This window comes from Corythoichthys intestinalis, chromosome 17 (assembly GCF_030265065.1).
Source record: "Corythoichthys intestinalis isolate RoL2023-P3 chromosome 17, ASM3026506v1, whole genome shotgun sequence".
NCBI classification, from domain to species: domain Eukaryota; kingdom Metazoa; phylum Chordata; class Actinopteri; order Syngnathiformes; family Syngnathidae; genus Corythoichthys; species Corythoichthys intestinalis.
In genome coordinates this window covers 2,479,738-2,501,947 of record NC_080411.1, presented here as the reverse complement: position 1 = coordinate 2,501,947, position 22,210 = coordinate 2,479,738, and the positions used below count along the sequence as shown (strand labels likewise).

The window sequence follows — 22,210 nt, the reverse complement described above, 5'->3', positions numbered from 1 at the left end:
AAGCCGCATTGGAATATAAACCGCAGCTGTCCTCACTGTATCATGGGATATTTACACCAAAAGATATTAACTGGTAATACTTTATTTGACAGCGGCATCATAAGCTTAAGACCAAATGAACCACCATGAAGCTTTGAATCACTTGGCTGCAAAGCTTCATTGCTTCAAGAAGCTTCATTTGGGAATCATTGCTCCCTTGGGGGATAGAGTCAACCTCTGCTGCCACATGCTGTCAACACTGTTGTTGTCCAACATGCCTCCTAGCATGCATTGCTGCGCTGCAGATGTAAATTACAAACAAAATTCATGTTTTCTGCTAATTATTTCTTCATTTACTGTTCTAGTTGTTTCATTAATTGCCAGTTATGGTATTTGGTAACACTTTATTTGACCGTGGTGCCATAAGACTGTCATAATTATGACATGACACTGCCATGAGCATTAATGAATGCTCATGACAGATGTCATTTTGTGTTTTTCTGGCAAATTATCTCACTTTTGAATGGATGTAAAACATCCGAGCTGGACATAAATGGAGTTATTGACAAAATTGGCGTTCATTAATGCCCATGATAGTGTAATTTCATAATTATTAAGGTCTTATGGCAATCTTATGACGCCACTGTCAAATAAAGTGTTACCTATTAACCCAAATAAATCAACAAATAAGCCACACTGGAAGTAGCGGCTCCTTTTCCGAAAATTAAGGTCTTTTATAAAATGTTGAAGAAAACTATAGAACTGGAGAACAGTGCCTGACTTTGAGTAGACTTTTCAACAAAATACATACCGTAGCAGATTCATGGCGCATGAAGCCCCCGAACTATTTTTAATTTGTCCGTTTTACCCTGGAAACCTCCGCTTACAAACGTTGCGCAACCGCTTTAGTTTCAACCCAGCCATAAAAAGGTAAGTTATCGTATTTAATATTCAAAATATCTGTCATTTTTAACTTATAATCACCAATTGATGTCTAATATTTCATTTAAAAAATGACTTTAAAAAATTATTCACTCGCATATTTTAAACTTTTAAACAAATGACGTCACAATGAAAAAAAAGGTGTCTGTAAATAAGTCACAGATATCTACCTCATAACTATCAATTAATTGTATTTTTTTTTTGTTTCTGTCATATTTTTCCCGACATGTTAGATGATAAATAATCGATCTAAAAAAAGAAAAATTGAAAAACAAAAAAAAAAGTTTCAAAGGGTAAATATATGAAAAAGAACATCTCGACCACTCCTTGATGTCTGCGATTTCTGCATCGCGACTCTTGCTATATGACCGTGTTTCACCCATAAATTCCCCAAAAATCCGGCTGTGGCCATTCACAGCTGTGTCTTGACACTCGGTTATACATGCAACATGGAGTTTTTGGATCAAAACAAGGTAAGTACGCGATAATATCTCGTTAAAATCATGGCCTCTGTAATTATGCTCTCTCATGTGCTCACCTCCAGTTAGGGTTTTGCTGTTTAAAAAATTAGATAAATGAATAAATGCCCACCTGTTCAAAATTTTCTTCCCCCAGAAAATTTAGCTTTTAAGCTTTCCAGTGATGTATTACACACGCATATAGGACAATTTTGAAATTTGGCCAAACTGGGGGTCTCAGAGCGGAAAATCAAGTCACTGAAGTGTTTTCTGCCATATACAGTAAACAGTCATAAATCTTGTATCTGCTATACAATCACTTTTCAGGACCTGCCTCCCGCCCAATGTTTTTTATTTTATTTAATTGTTTTTAATATGTATATAAAAACTAGAGTTCTCCAATAATGACATACTAAACCATAACCGATATCACGATATTTCCTAACTCCAAAAATCCCATACTGATATCAAACCGATACCGTTGTAGGCTTAACATTTTATGGCTAATTGTATGGTGATACCCCACTCAATGCTTTAGTAATGATAAATGTAACAACTTCAAGGTTTTCCAAATAAACATTCTGTGAAAAATAGGAGAACAACTTCAACTGAGGATTAGTGCCTGTATAGCACCACCATATTTATCGTCTAAATCAAAATCTTCGAAACATCGGGGGGTTTTCGATTAAGTCCAAGTGCCAATAAGGGACTGCTATAGGCATATTGGCCCAAAACTGATCATGAAAAATTAATGTGATAGTTATATAGTTTTAAAATCCTTTCATCAGCAGATATTATCGGCTACCCAATAATATCGGACAACTCTAATAAATACTAATGATGAGTTAGCGCCAGACGTAATTCCCAACAACGTAATCCAGGCATTTTAGAGCAAATGACAATAAGGTTTTCAGTCACGTACCTCTGAAAACTTGCTTCTTGCTTCTTCTCAGCTGAGATTTACCGCACAGGTGTGATAACAGCGGCTCCGTTTAAGATTCAGGAGAACAGAGTGATGAAATTCAGAACGCAGTTCACGAGGAGAGATAGAAAGAGCAAAAGAAACGGTGGGAGACCAAGGTAAGGTAGACAGTTCTAAAACCATCCTCCCATTGGACGGTTATCCTTGTGACACATTTACAGGCAAAACCTTCACTTATGTCATCTCACCATCCCCTTTGGTCTTTTCCTTCTTCCATTGTGTTTACCACCCTCCGATGGCTATGATGTAGAAAATACAAGATAGTTAAGTGATACACATCACACACTGGGGACATGTTATAATTGGATTCATTTCCACAGAGAACACGCCACTCCAAAATTAGCTAAAAAAGTAGAGCTCGTGACGCCGTGACCTCGCCGTATAGAAAAATAGTCCCTGATGAAGTAAAGAACAATTAGTGAAGAATACCGTTGAAATGGGTCGCGTTTGGTTAAGAACGTTCACTTGACTTCGGCGTGAGACACATGGGATCGATTCCCACTCAGTGGCGGTGTGATTGCGAGTGCCAATGGTTGTCTTTTTCTGTGTGTGCCCTATGATTGACTGGCAACCAGTTTAAGGTGTAGTTTCCCTATTGCCCAAAGTCAGCAGGAATAGGGTTAGTTGCCAACAAATTTGATAATCAATCTTTGCCGGCACCTACAGTGGTATGAAAAAGTATCTGAACCTTTTGGAATTTCTCACATTTCTGCATAAAATCACCATTAAATGTGAGCTGATCTTTGTCAAAATCACACAGATGTAAAAACAGTGTCTGCTTTAACTAAAACCACCCAAACATTTATAGGTTTTCATATTTTGGAATGGCATTTATTGTCATCATCATCGGTATCATTGACAATCATTGACAATTACAAAATGAGATATGATTTGCCCGAAGGAACCGAAGAAGAAGACAAAGGCGGACGGGATGAAGCATACGCTTATCAGTTTCCCGTCCCCCATACAACTAAAGACGCACATTCAGGCATGGAACATACATCAAAACTGTACAATAACACAATCAACAATCTGGGTTTAGTAACTTAGCATCCTGTCAAGCAGCTCGATTAATTTCAGGGCGTACAAGGTTAGGGCTTTGTCATGTCCCTGACATTTTTGCATCTGTTTGCTGTGGAGATGCCCGATTCATTTGTGTCATGTTATGTCCGTGCAAATTAAAGTCAGAGCCTTTGTTATCTTTAGTAGATAATCCTTAATGTGTTCAAGATTCTTGTAGAGACTCCTGCCGTTACAGTTATCCAGCTATTGTAGTCAGCTGGTCAAGAGTCGTGATAGCTTTAATCTTCTTATCTTGTGTCTTGACAAGGATCCTGCAATCCGAGACCCAGGTGTTGGCTATTTTCCCAGCTTTCTTGAGTTGACGTGCTTTTCTTGCAATTTCGGCATTTCGGCGAGTCAAGTTGTCATTCAAAAAAATCTTCGACCCTTTCAGGTGGCGGCGCTGGTTAAGCAGGGCAGTCTTGGTCTTGTGGTCTGCCAGCTTCATGAGCACCGTCGCCGGTCCTCTCCCCCAAGATGGGAGCAGAAGGCAGCGACGGATGTACAGCGGGTCCATGTTTATTCCATACTCTTTCAGCTTTGCAATTGCCTGTTGCGCCACTGTGTCCCTGGGCTAGGTGTCAGTTGTAATCCAGAAATGATGAGTTCATTTGCGCGTCGGCACTGGTCGAGATCGTCTGCCAAAATTTCCAGCCTCTTGATGCGAACATATCTCTCCTCGACCGCCTGCTTGAGTTTCTCGTTTTCGGCGCGAATTAACTGGAGCTCTCTGACGATTTCTTGATTCTGGTTTTGAATCAAGCCAGTCAAGGCGACCTGCAACTTCTGTATGGAGGATTTTATTTCATCCAAGTCTCCAGGTTTCAAATTCTTTGGAGCCATACTGGGAGCCGAGCTTGCTGGCCCTAAGCGCTTATCGGTTAAGATGAGAGGGCTTCAGTAGCTCAGAGTGCGTCTGTACACGATGAAGGCTGAGCAGCGAATGAATATAGCATGAATATAGCATAAATATAGTATACAAACAATAACAGAAGGGGGAAAAATGTGAGTGAACCCTTTGCCCGGCCGTCTCATCAGACCATAGGACATGGTTCCAGTGATCCATGTGCTTTGTTGACATATCTTCAGCAAACTGTTTTGGGGCTTTCTTGTGTACTGTCTTCAGAAGAGGCTTCCTCTTGGGGTGACAGCCATGCACACCAATTTCATGTAAAGTGCGGCGTATGGTCTGAGGAAGGGTGTAGGTTTGGTCTCAACATTGGTAGGGACGCTACAACTGTATAACCTGCATGTACACATTTTGCTGGGGACGGGACATTAATAAAAACATTTCTCAAAAATAGCTGCCTCCTACGTAAAAATGAAAAAGATTGCAGTAAAATTATTTTCATGGGGGAAATTCAATTTTTAAAATGCTTGCTTCATATAAAGGAAATTTACAGTGGTTGTCGTTTTGTTTTTATGGGGGTGAGGGGGTTAAAAATGTGCATAGGCTGCAAATAATGTTTTTTTTCAATGATGTAGAAAATACATTTTAATTTGGGAAAAAAAAACAGTTAAGGTTAACAGTAGAAAAGTACAGGAAGACACGTCTCTAAGCAGCTTTCTACTCAAGTTTTACAGGTTAGCAAGTTCACACAGTTTAAATGTTATGCTAACTCTGATGCAGGTCGGACTTTCAGTTGAAAATTAGTGGTGTGTTCCCCAGCTTCGCAACAATGACGACTTTTTACATTACTTACAGTGGCTGCAGCTGTTGGCCGAAATAAAACTTCAAATATCCCTCCTCTTCAAAGGGGGAGGCATGTCGACATGTTTTGCTGTTGGGATTGTGTGAATGTGAGGGTTCTAGTCATCAGCCAATCAAACGTGCGTTTGGGGGGGGGGGCAGCACATTCAGCAAGTGAAAAGGGGTAAATGTACCGGTAAGTCTGAACATAATTTAGGGTCAATTCTATCTTTACAAAATATCTGTAGACCATCTAAATTACCTATATAACTGAACCCATTATATAATGCAAATAAGGTTGCTTGAAAGTTGGTGGGGACAATTTGAGCATCCTTAAAAGTTGGTAGTGTTATGTCCCTACCGTCCCTATGCAAACCTACGCCCTTGGGTCTGAGCGCTAACATGCTGACAGCACTCCTGTAACGAGTCACATGACATTTTGGAGGGAAAATGGCAAGCAGTACTCAATTTGGACATTTAGGGATGTGGTTTCTAAGGCGGTGTACACACTTTTGTTGCCAGGGGTTTAGATATTAATGGCTATATTTTGAGTTATTTTGAGGGGAAAATAAATGAACTCAATTATGTAAGCTGCACACAGACTACTTCTCATTGTGTCAAAGTTTAATTTTTTCTCAGTGTTGTCCCATGAAAACCTATACTTACAGTAAATATCTGCAGAAATGCGAGGGGTGTACTCACTTTTGTGATACACTGTATTACTAGCAAAGCATTTGTAATTGCAATCATTTTCTGGGAGAAATTGAGCATTATCTGACAGAATTGTAGGGGTGCCAATATTTTGGCCAGCAGTGTAGGTAGTCTTTAAATAGATTAGAAGAAGAAAAATTCACGAGCAGACCTGGACTACTATTCCAGGAGTCGGCAACCTTTAACAACTAGAGAGCCATTTCGACCTGGTTTTCGACATGGAAAAGACAACACTGGGGGCCGCATACACTTTTTGCCATCTCCAATTAGGATGTTAGCCGAGTTCGGAACCAGACAGGCTCACTTGTTATACACCTTTATTCACAAAACACTAACGCAGGTCATTATTTAACTAACTTTGTGAAGTCATGGTGTTACTTTGAAGGGGCACCATGACTTTACATAGTTGGTGAATTCATGAGCTGCATGTTGACAAAGAAAGTAAGCCTGACTTGTTCTGCTCACGATAGCAATGCTAAATTTCTTTGCTAAATCTCGTAAACGCCACATGATTTAGTCAAATACTCATGTTTTATTTTCAAAACTGAGCCCCGTTAGCGGGCTCAAACAGCCACATGCGGCCCCGGAGCCGCGGGTTGCTTACCCCTGTGCTAGTCATACTAGTAGAAGGTTATTTTTTTTGTTTACAGTTAACCGTTTAAAACACAACCCGCAAATCCCTATTTAAAATGTCAAACAATGACATACCAGATTCATCAAACACACAATTTGAAAGTGTTCTGCAGTAAGGTATTGTTACTGCTATTTTTAGGCATGATGAATAAATATTATGAGATGTTTCCTCATAAGGATTCAAGAAACCTGAGCTATAGATATCACTTATGGCAGGAGTGACTTTCGTACATCAAGTAGAGGGGTCATGATAACTTTATGTAAATTGTATTTTTCTAGTTCTGAATTTGAATCACATTTATGATCTATTAAAAACATAAATGACATGTTGAACACGTTTACATGTTGTCAAATTAACTTTATAAAACACTTTGTAATTGTATAATTAAAGTAATTTGCAACTCAAAAACATAAGACGATGACTTTTATCCAATGGTAATTTTTGAATTTCAATTTTCCCATTTTACTTGAACTCAACATAAACCATGGCATAAACTCAGCAACTTCAATAACACAGCACGACTACCAATCAGGCTTCACCTTCTACGTAGCCAATAAGAAGGCGCTATTTTGCGCCTGACGTCATGACGTACCATAAATACGTGCTGGGTTGGATTGGACGTGAAGACCCCCTGGTTACCTTGCGCGTTTGTTCGCTACTTCCACTGTTGTTTCGAATTCGTACTATTTTACGGCATGTACTGGTTAATTAGGAGTGTACGTAGCATGCAGCTTTCACGCAACATGGATTAAATTTAATCAATCACGGGGCTTTTCGTTGACTATTTTTGAAGCAATGTGTTAGCCACTTCTAGCTTTGCGCTGCTAGTAACGTAAAGCTAGATTGTACCTAAACATTCACAGGTGGGCACTAACAACTTGACTTATTTGACTGTGATATGGTTCACCGTTGTTGAATAATTGTGAAACCACTGGATAACTTTCAACAATTAAGTCCAGCCTGTAGGCTCTGTGACCTTCCAGACTGTTTACTCCCACTTCTTGAATGGATTATCCCCACAATTTACTGATTAATAGCTTGACATGACGCTTTTTGATGGAAGCGTGCAACTAGGACCGAACGAGAGCGTCATTCGGCACATCTTCAAGGACTTTTAGTTTGTTGTTGTTGCATTTTCTTAAGTATGCCTCGCCGTCCTGTGGCGAAGTTGATGTGGCTTGCGAATCACGTGGCGAGCCGAACACCCCTACGCGGAAGTTCAATTCACACTTCATCATGCAACTCTTCAACCAAACCACAACATGGCTTCAAACCGGCAAAAGTAGCGGTGGTCACCAAGACCACCCGATATGAGTTTGAACAGCAACGGTATCGGTACGCGGGACTCTCCGAGGAAGATCTAAAGCATCTGGTGAGTAGGGGTGTTATCTTCGATCTGTGTGCCTCATGATTAGGGTTGTTCCGATCATGATCCCGATCGTTTTAGTTTGAGTATCTGCCGATCCCGATATCTCCCGATCTGATTGCTTTTTTTTGCTCCCGATTCAATTCCAATCATTCCCGATAATTTTTCGTGATCATATACATTTTGGCAATGCATTAAGAAAAAATTTAATAAAACTCGGACAAATATATACATTCAACATACAGTACGTAAGTACTGTATTTGTTTATTATGACAATAAACCCTCAAGATGGCATTTACATTATTAACATTCTTTCTGTGAGAGGGATCCACGGATAGAAAGACTTGTAATTCTTAAAGGATGAATGTGACTTTGTATATTGTGACTAAATATTGCCATCTAGTGTATTTGTTGAGCTTTCAGTAAATGATACTGTAGCCATTTAACTGTTCTGGCCAAATGCATGATGAGAAGTGCAACCATGACTGTGCGTAGCGGCACCAATTGATATATCTTCTCTGCGTTGGGAAATAACAGGGTGATAAGATAAAAATCAACTACTACCTTTCTTCCCCACATTGTTTCCCACGATATTTCTAATTGTGGAGAGAGGGATTTTAAGGCTTTAGCCAATTATAAAAAGGCTCCATAGACTGCCTAAATTCACTCTACTCATTTTACGTTATCTTTTAGCTCTATATGTAAGTAAAACGGCGCCATTATAGATTGAATGCGACAATGCGTGAGTGGGTCGTGCAGCGCATGCGTTAATTGTGTTAAATAATTTTACAAGATTAATTAAAAATTTTTTTTTTTTTTAATTACCGCCGTTAACACGATAAATTTGATAGCCCAACTTTAACCCAAAACTAAAGACTCTGGATGAGTGTAACACATTTTGTATGTAATATTAAATACAAATAGAAAACAATTTAATTAAAAAATATAAATATATTTATAAAAGGCATGTCCGATATTTTTTTGCCGATTCCGATACTTTGAAAATGACGTGATCGGACCTGATCGATCGGGATGCCGATCGATCGGGACATCTTTACTCATGATACGATTATTTGACGATATAATCATGATCGATACTTGGGTCAGGGAATCAAGCTACGATGTTCTACAATATAACTATTAACTTGTTCACTGACGTTGACAGCGAAAGAAATCCAATCCACTTTGGAGGTCTGGTAGCAATCATTCGATCCCTAGTCGAACTGGACTGGACGTCTATCGCTGTCAATTAGGACTGCAGCTCTCGATTGTTTTAGTAGTTAATTAATCGATGAGCTAGTTATTTCGAATAATTGAATAAGGAACATAAAAAATTAAACTACCTGACCTGAGCCCCGAACAGTACAAAAAAAATAAATGATATTTGTACAACAGAAGAACAATTGGCTAACTTACATACAAAAAGTCCGCTAGCTTAAATGCCATAAAATGCTAATGTTTTTTTTACAGTGCTCTTAATAGTAAAAACATATTCCCACCAAAAAAAAATCTAAATATACCTTTAAAATAAATTACGAATGCATTAAAAAAAAAACGGCGCAAAGAAAAACTTGGCTTATGTTGGTCTTAACATGGAGTAGCTGGATTGAGCCATGTAAAATGAGACAGACCAGAGGGCAGTGTATCCACCCAAATCAATAAAACTAAGTGCAAATACTTTGAAAATGAACCATTACAAAGCCACTTTAATTAAACGAATACTCGAAGCAAAAAAAACGTAATTTGAATCTTTTTTTCTCATCGAATACTCGAGTTAATCGTTGCAGCACTCATCGAATCGGAGCCTCTGAATCGTAATCGAATCGCTAGGTGCCCCAAGATTCCCACCTTTACTAAATGCCGCCTTAAAGTACATCTTATATCACTTGAAATGTGTTTTACAGCTCGCTATGAAGGGATCAAGCTACAGTGGGCTGCTAGAAAGACACAACATCCACACGAACAACGTGGAGCACATTGTGAAAAGTCTGCAGTAAGATATAACGCATATTTTCTCATCTATTCTGTGTTTATTTTTGCTTTGTTGCTGCTACAGTGCCTTGCAAAAGTATTCGGCCCCCTTGAATCTTGCAACCTTTCGCCACATTTCAGGCTTCAAACATAAAGATATGAAATTTAATTTTTTTTTGTCAAGAATCAACAACAAGTGGGACACAATCGTGAAGTGGAACAACATTTATTGGATAATTTAAACTTTTTTAACAAATAAAAAACTGTAAAGTGGGGCGTGCAATATTATTCGGCCCCTTTACTTTCAGTGCAGCAAACTCACTCCAGAAGTTCAGTGAGGATCTCTGAATGATCCATTGTTGTCCTAAATGACCGATGATGATAAATAGAATCCACCTGTGTGTAATCAAGTCTCCGTATAAATGCACCTGCTCTGTGATAGTCTCAGGGTTCTGTTTAAAGTGCAGAGACCATTATGAAAGCCAAGGAACACACCAGGCAGGTCCGAGATACTGTTGTGGAGAAGTTTAAAGCCGGATTTGGATACAAAAAGATTTCCCAAGCTTTAAACATCTCAAGGAGCACTGTGCAAGCCATCATATTGAAATGGAAGGAGCATCAGACCACTGCAAATCTACCCGGCCGTCCTTCCAAACTTTCTTCTCAAACAAGGAGAAAACTGATCAGAGATGCAGCCAAGAGGCCCATGATCACTCTGGATGAACTGCAGAGATCTACAGCTGAGGTGGGAGAGTCTGTCCATAGGACAACAATCAGTCGTACACTGCACAAATCTGGCCTTTATGGAAGAGTGGCAAGAAGAAAGCCATTTCTCAAAGATATCCATAAAAAGTCTCGTTTAAAGTTTGCCACAAGCCACCTGGGAGACACACCAAACATGTGGAAGAAGGTGCTCTGGTCAGAATAAACCAAAATTGAACTTTTTGGCCACAATGCAAAACGATATGTTTGGCGTAAAAGCAACACAGCTCCTCACCCTGAACACACCATCCCAACTGTCAAACATGGTGGTGGCAGCATCATTGTTTGGGCCTGCTTTTCTTCAGCAGGGACAGGGAAGATGGTTAAAATTGACGGGAAGACGGATGCAGCCAAATACAGGAACATTCTGGAAGAAAACCTGTTGGTATCTGCACAAGACCTGAGACTGGGACGGAGATTTATCTTCCAACAGGACAATGATCCAAAACATAAAGCCAAATCTACAATGGAATGGTTCAAAAATAAACGTATCCAGGTGTTAGAATGGCCAAGTCAAAGTCCAGACCTGAATCCAATGGAGAATCTGTGGAAAGAGCTGGAGACTGCTGTTCACAAACACTCTCCTTCCAACCTCACTGAGCTCGAGCTGTTTTGCAAGGAAGAATGGGCAAGAATGTCAGTCTCTTAGTCTCGATGTGCAAAACTGATAGAAACATACCCCAAGCGACTTGCAGCTGTAATTGGAGCAAAAGGTGGCGCTACAAAGTATTAACGCAAGGGGGCCGAATAATATTGCACACCCCACTTTTCAGTTTTTTATTTGTTAAAAAAGTTTAAATTATCCGATAAATTTTGTTCCACTACACGATTGTGTCCCACTTGTTGTTGATTCTTGACAAAAAATTAAAATTTAATATCTTCATGTTTGAAGCCTGAAATGTGGCGAAAGGTTGCAAGGTTCAAGGGGGCCGAGTACTTTTGCAAGGCACTGTATATTGTGCATTAGTGAAATGTACTACCATGCCTTTCTAGGAAAGAAGGAATCGAAGTTCAAGTTGTGAAAAGGGGCGAATACGATACAAAAGTAGTGCAATGGGCGGACGCCATCATTTCTGCCGGAGGTAAGAATGATTTTGGTGAATTTTCTTCCAAGTTCATAATAGGGAATATTCTTTTAACTTCAATATTTGCTAAAAAGAAAAGGCCAACCCAACAAAGGATTCTTTCAACTTAAACAAATACACAATACATGTTCTCTAACTGCAGTTTGTTTTGTTAGGTGATGGGACAATGCTGCTTGTTGCCAGTAAGGTTTTGAGCAAGGACAAACCAGTTGTTGGAGTGAACACAGACCCTGAGAGGTGGGTCACAAACCAACACAGAAAAGCGCTACTTTTAAGGATGTTTTTGTGTGTCCAACAAAATGGTGAATTCTCTTTATATTTTTTTCACTTCGAAAGGTCAGAGGGTCATCTCTGTTTACCTGTGAAATACACGCGCAAATTCCCAGAGGCGCTAGGAAGACTCTTCCGTGGTGAGTTCAGGTGCGTATTTATTCAGATATTTTGAGGTTTAAAGTGAGCTGTTAATTCAGTAATATAAAATCAGACATCACTTTTTAATCAATACATAGTGTATCACAAAAGTGAGTACACCCTTCTAGAGCTGTCCCGACTAGTGATGCACGATAATGCATTTTTCAACCGATAACCGATAATTTCCTCCTCATTCCAACCGATAATGTCAAGCCGATAATTCTATTAAAAAATTTATGTAAAATTTTAAAGTATACACAAAAGAAAATATTACTGTGCAAAAATATAATTTATTGCTCTTTTTTTCAACATAAAGTATGAACAAGTCAATTCAAACATCTAAATAATGACAGATTTTCTGACATTGTGTAATGGTAAACCTTTGGCAACAATTACTTAGAGTAAATACCTAAGTTGCACAAAAATGCGTTTAAAAGTAAGCCATTCCTAACATATACAGTGCCTTGCAAAAGTATTCGGCCCCCTTGAACCTTGCAACCTTTCGCCACATTTCAGGCTTCAAACATAAAGATATTAAATTTTAATTTTTTGTCAAGAATCAACAACAAGTGGGACACAATCGTGAAGCGGAACAAAATTTATTGGATAATTTCAACTTTTTTAACAAATAAAAAACTGAAAAGTGGGGCGTGCAATATTATTCGGCCCCCTTGCGTAAATACTTTGTAGCGCCACCTTTTGCTCCAATGACAGCTGCAAGTCGCTTGGGGTATGTTTCTATCAGTTATGCACATCGAGAGACTGACATTCTTGCTTGCAAAACAGCTCGAGCTCAGTGAGGTTGGATGGAGAGTGTTTGTGAACAGCAGTCTTCAGCTCTTTCCACAGATTCTCCATTGGATTCAGGTCTGGACTTTGACTTGGCCATTCTAACACCTGGATACGTTTATTTTTCAACCATTCCATTGTAGATTTGGCTTTATGTTTTGGATCATTGTCCTGTTGGAAGATAAATCTCCATCCCAGTCTCAGGTCTTGTGCAGATACCAACAGGCTTTCTTCCAGAATGTTCCTGTATTTGGCTGCATCCATCTTCCCGTCAATTTTAAGCATCTTCCCTGTCCCTGCTGAAGAAAAGCAGGCCCAAACCATGATGCTGCCACCACCATGTATGACAGTGGGGATAGTGTGTTCAGGGTGATGAGCTGTGTTGCTTTTACGCCAAACATATCGTTTTGCATTGTGGCCAAAAAGTTCAATTTTGGTTTCATCTGACCAGAGCACCTTCTTCCACATGTTTGGTGTGTCTCCCAGGTGGCTTGTGGCAAACTTTAAACGAGACTTTTTATGGATATCTTTGAGAAATGGCTTTCTTCTTGCCACTCTTCCATAAAGGCCAGATTTGTGCAGTGTACGACTGATTGTTGTCCTATGGACAGACGATTGTGACGATTGTGTCCTACTTGTTGTTGATTCTTGACAAAAAAATTAAAATTTAAATCTTTATGTTTGAAGCCTGAAATGTGGCGAAAGGTTGCAAGAGTCAAGGGGGCCGAATACTTTTGCAAGGCACTGTATATGAAAGACTGAATCGACTCCCAGCTTTCGCTGAAGTTATTAATTTAAAAGTATGTTCGTAATGGAAATTTAGTTAATTAGTTGTATATAAGTATAGCATATATAGTATATGGTTCGTAACAGTAATTTCACGATGGTACAGTTTGAAAAGCAGAAAAATTATAGTCCTCCTGTCGCTTTAACCCTTGAGAGTCGAAGGACGCGCCGGCGCGTCCTCAGCGCACGTCGTCTTTGAAGCACCCACGTGTTCAAATCCGTCACTATCTTCACTCGAGGACTCTTCCGAAGAAGACGATGATGACGAATTTGGACCACCCTCTTCCTCAAGTTGATCAAAAAGCACAATTGCTTGCGCTAAATTTAGTTTTCCGTTCATCCTCAAAGTCACACAAAGTCGCTCGCTCGCTTGCTTGATTCAAACGGCCGTCGCCATCGACGAGCAGAGGTAAGCCAACTCACTTTTTTTTTTTTTTTTAATGCTGTAAAAGTTTCTTTTGATATTGCAAGACAAAGTTAATTTTGATGCAATATAAGTGCGTGTTTGTGTATGTAATAATAAAATGTGCATATCAGATCAAAGTATAATTTGTGGTCTTCTTTCTATATGAAGATTAGGGATGTAGCACATATTCAGCTACGGTATTCTTTCTATTGTCATACATATAGATTTCCATTATTATTTATTGCTGTATATATTTTTATTTTATACTTTATTATTTTCATAAATACTGACTTTTGTTTCATGTACATTTATAGTGACAATGAAAGTAAAGTGAAATGAAAATGGAAGGGTGGAAAGAGGACCGACACCCCATGGAAGTGTGGGCTGTGATGTAGCCCTGTGTCTAATTCCAGGACGAAACTGCTTTTCGGAGTGGCATGCCTGAAAAAAATTTAACTTGTTTATTGTAAATATTTTTGAAAATACTTTTTTCCCCAATGTTATATATATATATTTTTTCCCACAATCAGTCTTCTCAATTTGTGTATATAAATGTGTGTTCAAGAAGCTTGATTGTGTGTACATAGTTTTCATCAGGTGATGGGCCGCAATACCTAAACTCATAAAGAGATGGCCTCTAAACACTTTTTGTGTTAGATGGTATATTTTTTCACTGTTCTTCACTGTTTGGTCTGCTGTATATAACCTGTTTTGACTAGAGCATGTATAAATGCAAAAAACGCCTATGGCTATACCTGTTGTTTATGTTGAATTGTCAAATAAAAGACTATTTATTCTAAATTTTTTTGGTTGAATGTTCATCCTAACATGTTGAATAAATATTACAAAGTTTCAAAACGGTTCGTTACGCATGTTTGGTTGTCAATTGGACATCAATATTAAAAATTTTGACAAAACGATTTTGGAATTTTTGGTCTTTTTGGGCCCAAAATGATGATTTATAATTGGTCAGTGAAGGAAACAACAGTTTGGACATGAAGTTCAAGGTGTCACAAAAAAAGGGACCAAACCAGGCCATCGTAAACAATTCTGTCTTTGAAATATAAAGGCAACTTCAAAGGCATGCAAAATCAGACAAAATAGGCCCAGACCTTAAAGGGTTAAAGTAAGACGCTAATCTTTTCGCCAGTGTTTTCGTCAACAAAAACGACAAATAGTGGTATGAAAAATTATCTAAAACTTTTGGAATTTCTCACATTTCTGTATAAAATCACCATCAAATGTGATCTGATCCTTGTCAAAATCACACAGATGAAAAAACTGTCGGCTTTCTCTAAAAACCACCCAAACATTTATAGGTTTTCATATTTTAATGAGGATAGTATGCATACAATGACAGAAGGGGGGGGGGGGGAATAAGTGACCCATCACATTTAATATTTTGTATATTATGATGTGCTCGTTTATGTTCACTCAAAATTGTAGGAAACCTTTATTTTTGGACTCCCAACTTTTTAATTTTACAGACGAAAACATTTCGCGTAACTGTGGACTAAAATTAGATGAAAATTTGAGATTTAGTCGATTAAAACCAGATGAAGACTAACACATTTTGACATGACTAAATATGACTAAGTCTACACTGCTGTGCTCACATTCCGCATTCAGGTGGCAGTGGCGTCAGAGAACTCGATTGCATCTTGAGGGCACCGGAATAAATCCCACTCCGCTCGACCTTCATGAACAGCAGCTGAGTTTGGAGCAGCACAGCCAGGCCCACCGCATTACCACCATGGACAACCAGCAGAGTAGGTATTTGTCTGCGTTCTATGCCTCCGACGACACTTGAATTTTTTCTTGAGTCTCAGACATGTTCTCTTGATTTACAGAGACCGGAACACTGAACGAAAGCTTCTCCAAGCCCAGTCTTCTCCCTGTCAGGAGCTTGAATGAAATTTTCATTGGTGAATCGCTGTCTTCCAGGTATCGTAGTCTTCTGAACGAAGCTCCATCACTTGTTGCATAGTTCATCTCTAGTGTCTACATAAGTTCTTATTGCTAAACTTCTTTCAGAGCGTCCTATTATGAGATTTCAGTGGATGACGGTCCGTGGGAAAAGCAGAAGAGTTCGGGGCTCAGCATTTGCACAGGAACAGGGTCCAAAGCCTGGTAGTCAGACATTTCCGCAAACTTTTCAATTGTCGGTTTCAAATTGACATTTTCTCTGTTTACAGGTCGTACAACATTAACAAACTTGCTGAGCAAGCCGTACATGACATCCTCAAAATAGGTACATTTTCAATTCAGTCTTGCAAACAAAAGTATCTGAACGGTACGCCATTTGTTGTCTTTCAGGAAAGTGTCAAACAGGCCTTGCTATTCCACTAAACCTTGAATTTATTGAAAAGGGTGAGTTTAAAAATCATTTTCATCAGGGATGTCCCGATCCGATCACGTCATTTTTCAGAGGAATTGAGTGAAAAGGATCTGGTTTTTAATTTTAAAAAATATTTGGCGGAAAACAAGACGAGGCTGAAAAAAAGTGTCTGCTCCTGCACCCCTCTTTAAAATAAACTGCTGTATTTTAGGCCCAAAAAAACTGTTGTGTTTGATAGAACAATATGTCTATATGCTGCCATAGCAGTTTCATGGCACATTAAGCCCCCGGACTATTTTTAATTTGTCAGTTTTACCGTGGAGACCCCTGTTTACAGATGTTGCGCAACAGTTGTTGTTTCAACCCATTAAAAGGTGAATAATAGAGATGTCGATCGATCGGGTCCGATCACGTCAGTTTCAAAGTAACTGAATCGGCAAAAAAATATCGGCCATGCCTTTTTTTAATATATATATATATATATATTTTTTTTTTTTAATTAAATCGTTTTCTAATTGTATTTAACGTTACAGACATAATATGTTACACTTATCCAGAGTCTTTAGTTTAGGCTTAAGGTAGGGTTATCAAATTTATCCCAATAACGGCGGTAATTAATTTTTTAAAAAATATATCACGTTATAATATTTAACGCAATTAATGCGTGCGCTGCACGACCCACTCACGCATTGTCGCGCTCCATCTGTAATGGCGCCGTTTTGCCTATATAGAGAGCTAAAAGGCATCGTAAAATGAGTAGAGTGAATTTTGGCAGCCTTTGGAGCCTTATTTTAATTGGCTAAAGCCTTACAATCCCTCTCCCTACGATTAGAAATATCATGGGAAGCAAGGTGGCAATCGATCTTTTTCTTAACACGTTATGTTATATCCCGTTGCAGAGAAGATACAGTGGGGAGAACAGGTATTTGATACACTGCCAATGGGCAGTGTTGTCCCGGGACCATCCCTCTGGGGTCTGTCTTAGGCAGTTAGATTTGTCCGTGGACGGGACGTTGTTGCCACGGCGACTGACGCTGGTCTTGACGTCCCAAGCGCCTGCTATCAACTTTGTTATCCGGGCTGGCTCTACTTGTTGTCGGACAAAGAGCGCTTTGTCCTTGCAGAACTGATTTGCAAGTTTTGGTGCGTCAATCTTGCTCGTGGTGCACACGTTGGGCTTCTATGATAAGATGGCGTTGTGTATTTATTCTGCTTCTTTTCATTAAACTAGGTGTGTCAGAGCAGTAAATATGAGAAATGATACTATTCCCTGATTAATTGTATTCCGTGTGTTCGAGTAATGCAAACAGTTAGACGGTGCCTATGAGAAACGGTACCATTTTTCCATTTCCCCCTCAGGAGCCCCGATAAGGTGATTAACTTTACTGTGTCAAGGCCACTGAGTGAAGTCTGCCAAAACTATGGTTAAATGACTGTGTTAGACTAATGCAAACAATTATATGGTGTGTGCGAGAACGGTACCTTTTCCCTTCAGTTAAAAAAAATAATTAAAATATGCGAGTGAATAATTTTTAAAAGGTTTTATTTATATTAAATTACCTCACAATGAAAAAAAATCTGTAAATAGGTCACTGATATCTACCTCATAACTATCACATAATTGTATTTTTTTTTTGTTACTGTCGCATTTCCCCCGATATTTTAGATGATAATCGATCCAAACAAAGAAAAATTGAAAAACGTTTAAAAGGGTAAATATATGAAAAAGAACATCTCAACCACTCCTTGATGTCTGCGATTTCTGTATCACGACCCTTGTGATATCACCATGTTTAACCCATAAAATCCCCCAAAAATCTAGCTGTGGCCATTCACAGCTGTGTCTTTTTTTTTTTTTTTAAATCATGCCATCTTGAAATAAGTTCTCATCCTGAGTTAGGGTTCAGGGGTTTAATTTTTTTTTTTTTTAATAAGTCATTGCTGGATAAAAGACCAAGTAGCAATGGTCCCTAATGTGCTCCAATACAGCCTGTATCATACATTTATTTTGAACACTGCAAAAACTCAAAATCCTATCAGGACTTACAGTTTAGACTAACTTTAAACTTAACTAGACCCTTAAAAATGGCTTGACACAAATAGAAATTCAATTGAAACACGTGGGAAAAAATCCTAACTTTTAAGTGATGTGTGTTATCAAGCGTAACGGCATTTTTAGGTAAGATATATATATATATTTTTTAATAAGATCTAAAGGTTTTTTTGAGTGAAAGCAGTGAATTAGTGTTTTTTTTTTTTATTCTAGTTACATCTGAGATGCAACTGTTGGCTGTTTTCAACAATATACGTCGAAAATAAAGACATTGATTGACTGAAAATGGTTCAAGATTAGGTGAAATGTCTTGTTTTCTTATGTATATTTATAATTGCTCTTCACCTAAAAATATATTTGTTTTATCCGATTACTCGATAGAATTTTCAGTCGATTACTCGATTACTAAAATATTCGATAGCTGCAGCCCTAGTGGACTCACTCAATTTGATAAAAACACGCATTTTTCTACATTGTTGTTTAAAGATGATTCACGTCATGACAATGGAACAGTAACGTTTCAAATTTTTGTTAAAAAATTTTTTTTGGGGGGGGGGGGGTATCGGATTGGGGCTTTGGATCGGCGGAATCTAGAATATGCGATCGAGACATCCCTTATTTTCACCTATAAAGTGGTATGGAAAAAGTAACCTTTTGGAATTTCTCACATTTCTGCATAAAATCACCATCAAATGTGATGTGATTTGTCAAAATCACACAGATGAAAAAACAGTGCTTTAACTAAAACCAACTAAACATTTATAGGTTTTCATATTTTAATGAGGATAGCATGCAAACAATGAAAGAAGGGGGAAAATAAGTGAACCGTCTGCCTAAGGAGACTTAAATAAAGGGCAATTGTAACTAATTTTAACCAAACAATTTAAGTCGGTGCACAAAACATTAAATGTGATGGTTCACTTTCCCCCCTTCCTTCAGTTTGCATTCTACCTTCATTAAAATATGAAAACCTATAAATATTTGGGTGGTTTTAGTTAAAGCAGTTTTTCCATCTGTGTGATTTTGACAAAGATCAGATCACTTTTGGTGATTTTATGCAGAAATGTGAAAAATTCCAAAAGGTTCAGATACTTTTTCATACCACTGTAGTTTGGTAGCCCAGAACCCTTATGTGTGTGTATTTAGTCACAGAGAAGTACAACGAGTCCTTGGTGTTCAGCCCTGAGGACAGACGCTTGTTCTTCAGCATCCGGGAGCCCATCGTTAACCGCGTTTTCTCCAGTAGCCGGCAGAGAGGCTTCGCCAACAAGTCAGTCGATGACACTGCGTGTGTGGTCTAAATCTTGGTTTTGAGAACCTCGGTATCTTCCAGGGTGTGTGTTCGCTCTCGGTGCTGGGACGCTTGCATGGTGGTGGACGGCGGGACCTCGTTCGAGTTCAACGACGGCGCCATTGCAACAATCAGCATGAGTGAGGAGGATCAACTCCGGACGGTTGTTCTGGATAACTGAGGAAAGTCTGGAACGCCTTCTCCTGTGCAGTTAATATATTGACAGCAATATACATCCAATCTATTTGAAGTGGATTGGACGTCGACTTGTGACACTCATTTGAATTTACACCAGAGTTTAAAACTAAAGGGAAATTCTGGATTTTAAGTTTCATTTTTCTTTAATTTTCACCTTTTTTCCTTTTGAATTTTATTCATTTCACAGTCACAGGTCATGTAAGACTTTACTGAATGAATAGAAACCATTCAACAGGGTAGGATTTATATTAATATCAGTATAAAGCTAAATCCCCCCTGCTGTGTTGTGCAATCTGGATTTTCCATTTCTCCTATTCCCCATTTTGTTTTATATTTGGAAGGGGGAAAGCACATCAATGTACGAAAAGATGTTTTTTGGAACATATTTTTGTAGTTGTGCTAGTTTGAGAGTAAAAAGTGCACTAAAGAGTATTTTGCCCTGTGTCATAGGTCAAGTGTTTAGTAGAAAAAAACATATTGAGTTTTTCGGCCAGCAAAAGATTAGAAATGGCATAATTAGGTGATTGTGGCTTTTTTTTTTTTTTAATCCGGCCGGCATTTAATTTTTTGAATTTGGAGATCAGTAATCTGATATTGATGGTGCATATTATGTCTGGGAAGGGTTGTACAGACAATTGGTCATTATACTGTGAAATGCAAAGTGCCATGAGGACTAATAATGTTTTTATGTCTCAAAATGTCCTGTACTGATTAATACAGTTTGGATCATTTGGAAAGCTTGTACAATAAAGGAATGATGGGTAGTTGGTGCATTTCCTAAACTTCTTTGGAGGACAACATAAACAGTCAAGAGTTGACATACGGTACCCCGACAGAGACATTGACATAAAATTTAAGCAATCTGGCAAACATTTGCATTATGTAGCATTTAAGCAGTGCTTAATTTGTAAAAGTGCCGGAACGCAAAGTACATATAACGAGATGGGCGCAGGTCCCGGAACATACGAAGAAAATGGTGCTGAAAACATTTGCTGGTCCAGCTTTTCAGTGCATCAACAAATCACCGATTCAAATGTTAAATTTTTATGAACAACATGCAATTCTTGGGATTTGTTCAGTAAATGAATTTATGCATATTTTATAAAGTTTTTATATCATCTATACACGAGAGGTGTCGGAACTGCCCAAATAAGTCCCGGAACACAGGGAGGCCAAAATCAAGAGGCGTCGGATCTTTTTCCGGCAGGAATCGGCACAAAACCCTTGCATTTAAAATAGTGGACTCTTGCTATGAAAGTTAGCCAATGCAACAATTGGCTAACTTGCATAGAAAAGTCCGCTAGCTTAAATGCTATATAATGCTAATGTTTACAATTTGCTATCTTGGATGGCAAAAGTCCGTTTAGCATTGTATAGCATTTAAGCTAGCAAACTTTTGTTACACAAATTAGCCAGTTTTTGCATTGGCTAACTATCATAGCAAAAGTCCCCTATTATATAGCATTTAAGCTAGAGGACTTTTGCTATGCAAGTTGCATTGCTCAGGCTAACTTGCATACTAGCAAAACACAGCTAGCTTAAATGCTATATATTGTTGAATTGACTTTAGGTATACAAGATGGCAAATTGTAGTAAACATCAGCATTTAAGCTAGTGGACTTTTGTTACGCAAATTAGCCAGTTGTTGCATTGGCTAACTTGCACAACAAAAGTCCGCCAGCTTAAAAGCTATATATTGCTAATGTTTGCAACAATTTGCCATCTTGTACACCAAAAGTCCGTTTAGCATTATATAGCATTTAAGTTAGCGGACTTTTGCTATGCAAGTTAGCCAAAGCAACATTTGGCTAATTTGCGTAACAAAAGGCCATTAGCTTAAATGCTAATGTTGACAACAATTTGCCATTTTGTTTAGCTAAAGTCAGTTCAGCATTATATAGCATTTAAGCTAGATGACTTTTGCTATGCAAGTTAGCCAGAGCAATGCAATTGGCTAATTTGCATAGCAAAACTTCTCTAGCTTAAATGCTATATAATAGCGGACTTTTACTATGATAGTTAGCCAATGCAATAATTAGCTAATTTGCGTAGCAAAAGTCCGTTAGCTTAAATGCTATATAATGCTAATGTTTAAAACAATTTACTAGCTTGTATAGCAAAAGTCCATTTAGCATTATATAGCATATAAGCAATTACTTACAACAATTTGCTATCTTGTATAGCAAAAGTCCATTTAGCATTAAATAGCATCTAAGCTAGCGGGCATTTGTTAGCCAATGCAACAATTGGCTAATTTATGTAACAAAAGTCCGCTAGCTCAAATGCTAATGTTTA

The 22,210-nt window shown here is 38.4% G+C and overlaps 1 protein-coding gene across 1 annotated transcript; it reads left to right on the top strand.

The window, feature by feature from the left end:
* Positions 1-7,056: 7,056 nt before the first annotated feature.
* nadk2 (NAD kinase 2, mitochondrial) lies at positions 7,057-20,694 on the top strand. Its single transcript, XM_057818069.1, has 12 exons — positions 7,057-7,830; positions 9,730-9,818; positions 11,552-11,640; positions 11,799-11,880; positions 11,980-12,063; positions 15,665-15,804; positions 15,886-15,979; positions 16,070-16,165; positions 16,231-16,286; positions 16,352-16,405; positions 19,573-19,696; positions 19,760-20,694. Exons 1-12 carry the CDS (start codon positions 7,603-7,605, stop codon positions 19,896-19,898), a joined length of 1,275 nt encoding a protein of 424 aa, XP_057674052.1. The 5' UTR covers positions 7,057-7,602; the 3' UTR covers positions 19,899-20,694.
* The last annotated feature ends 1,516 nt before the right edge of the window (positions 20,695-22,210 follow it).

What these genes read in the sequence shown, in the direction of transcription:
- nadk2 (XM_057818069.1), top strand. Translation starts at nt 7,603, where the DNA reads ATGCCTCGCCGTCCTGTGGCGAAGTTGATGTGGCTTGCGAATCACGTG. An exon ending in CGCCATCATTTCTGCCGGAG is followed by an intron (nt 11,641 to 11,798) that starts GTAAGAATGATT and finishes TTGTTTTGTTAG; the next exon opens with GTGATGGGACAATGCTGCTT. An exon ending in CAGAGAGGCTTCGCCAACAA is followed by an intron (nt 19,697 to 19,759) that starts GTCAGTCGATGA and finishes GGTATCTTCCAG; the next exon opens with GGTGTGTGTTCGCTCTCGGT.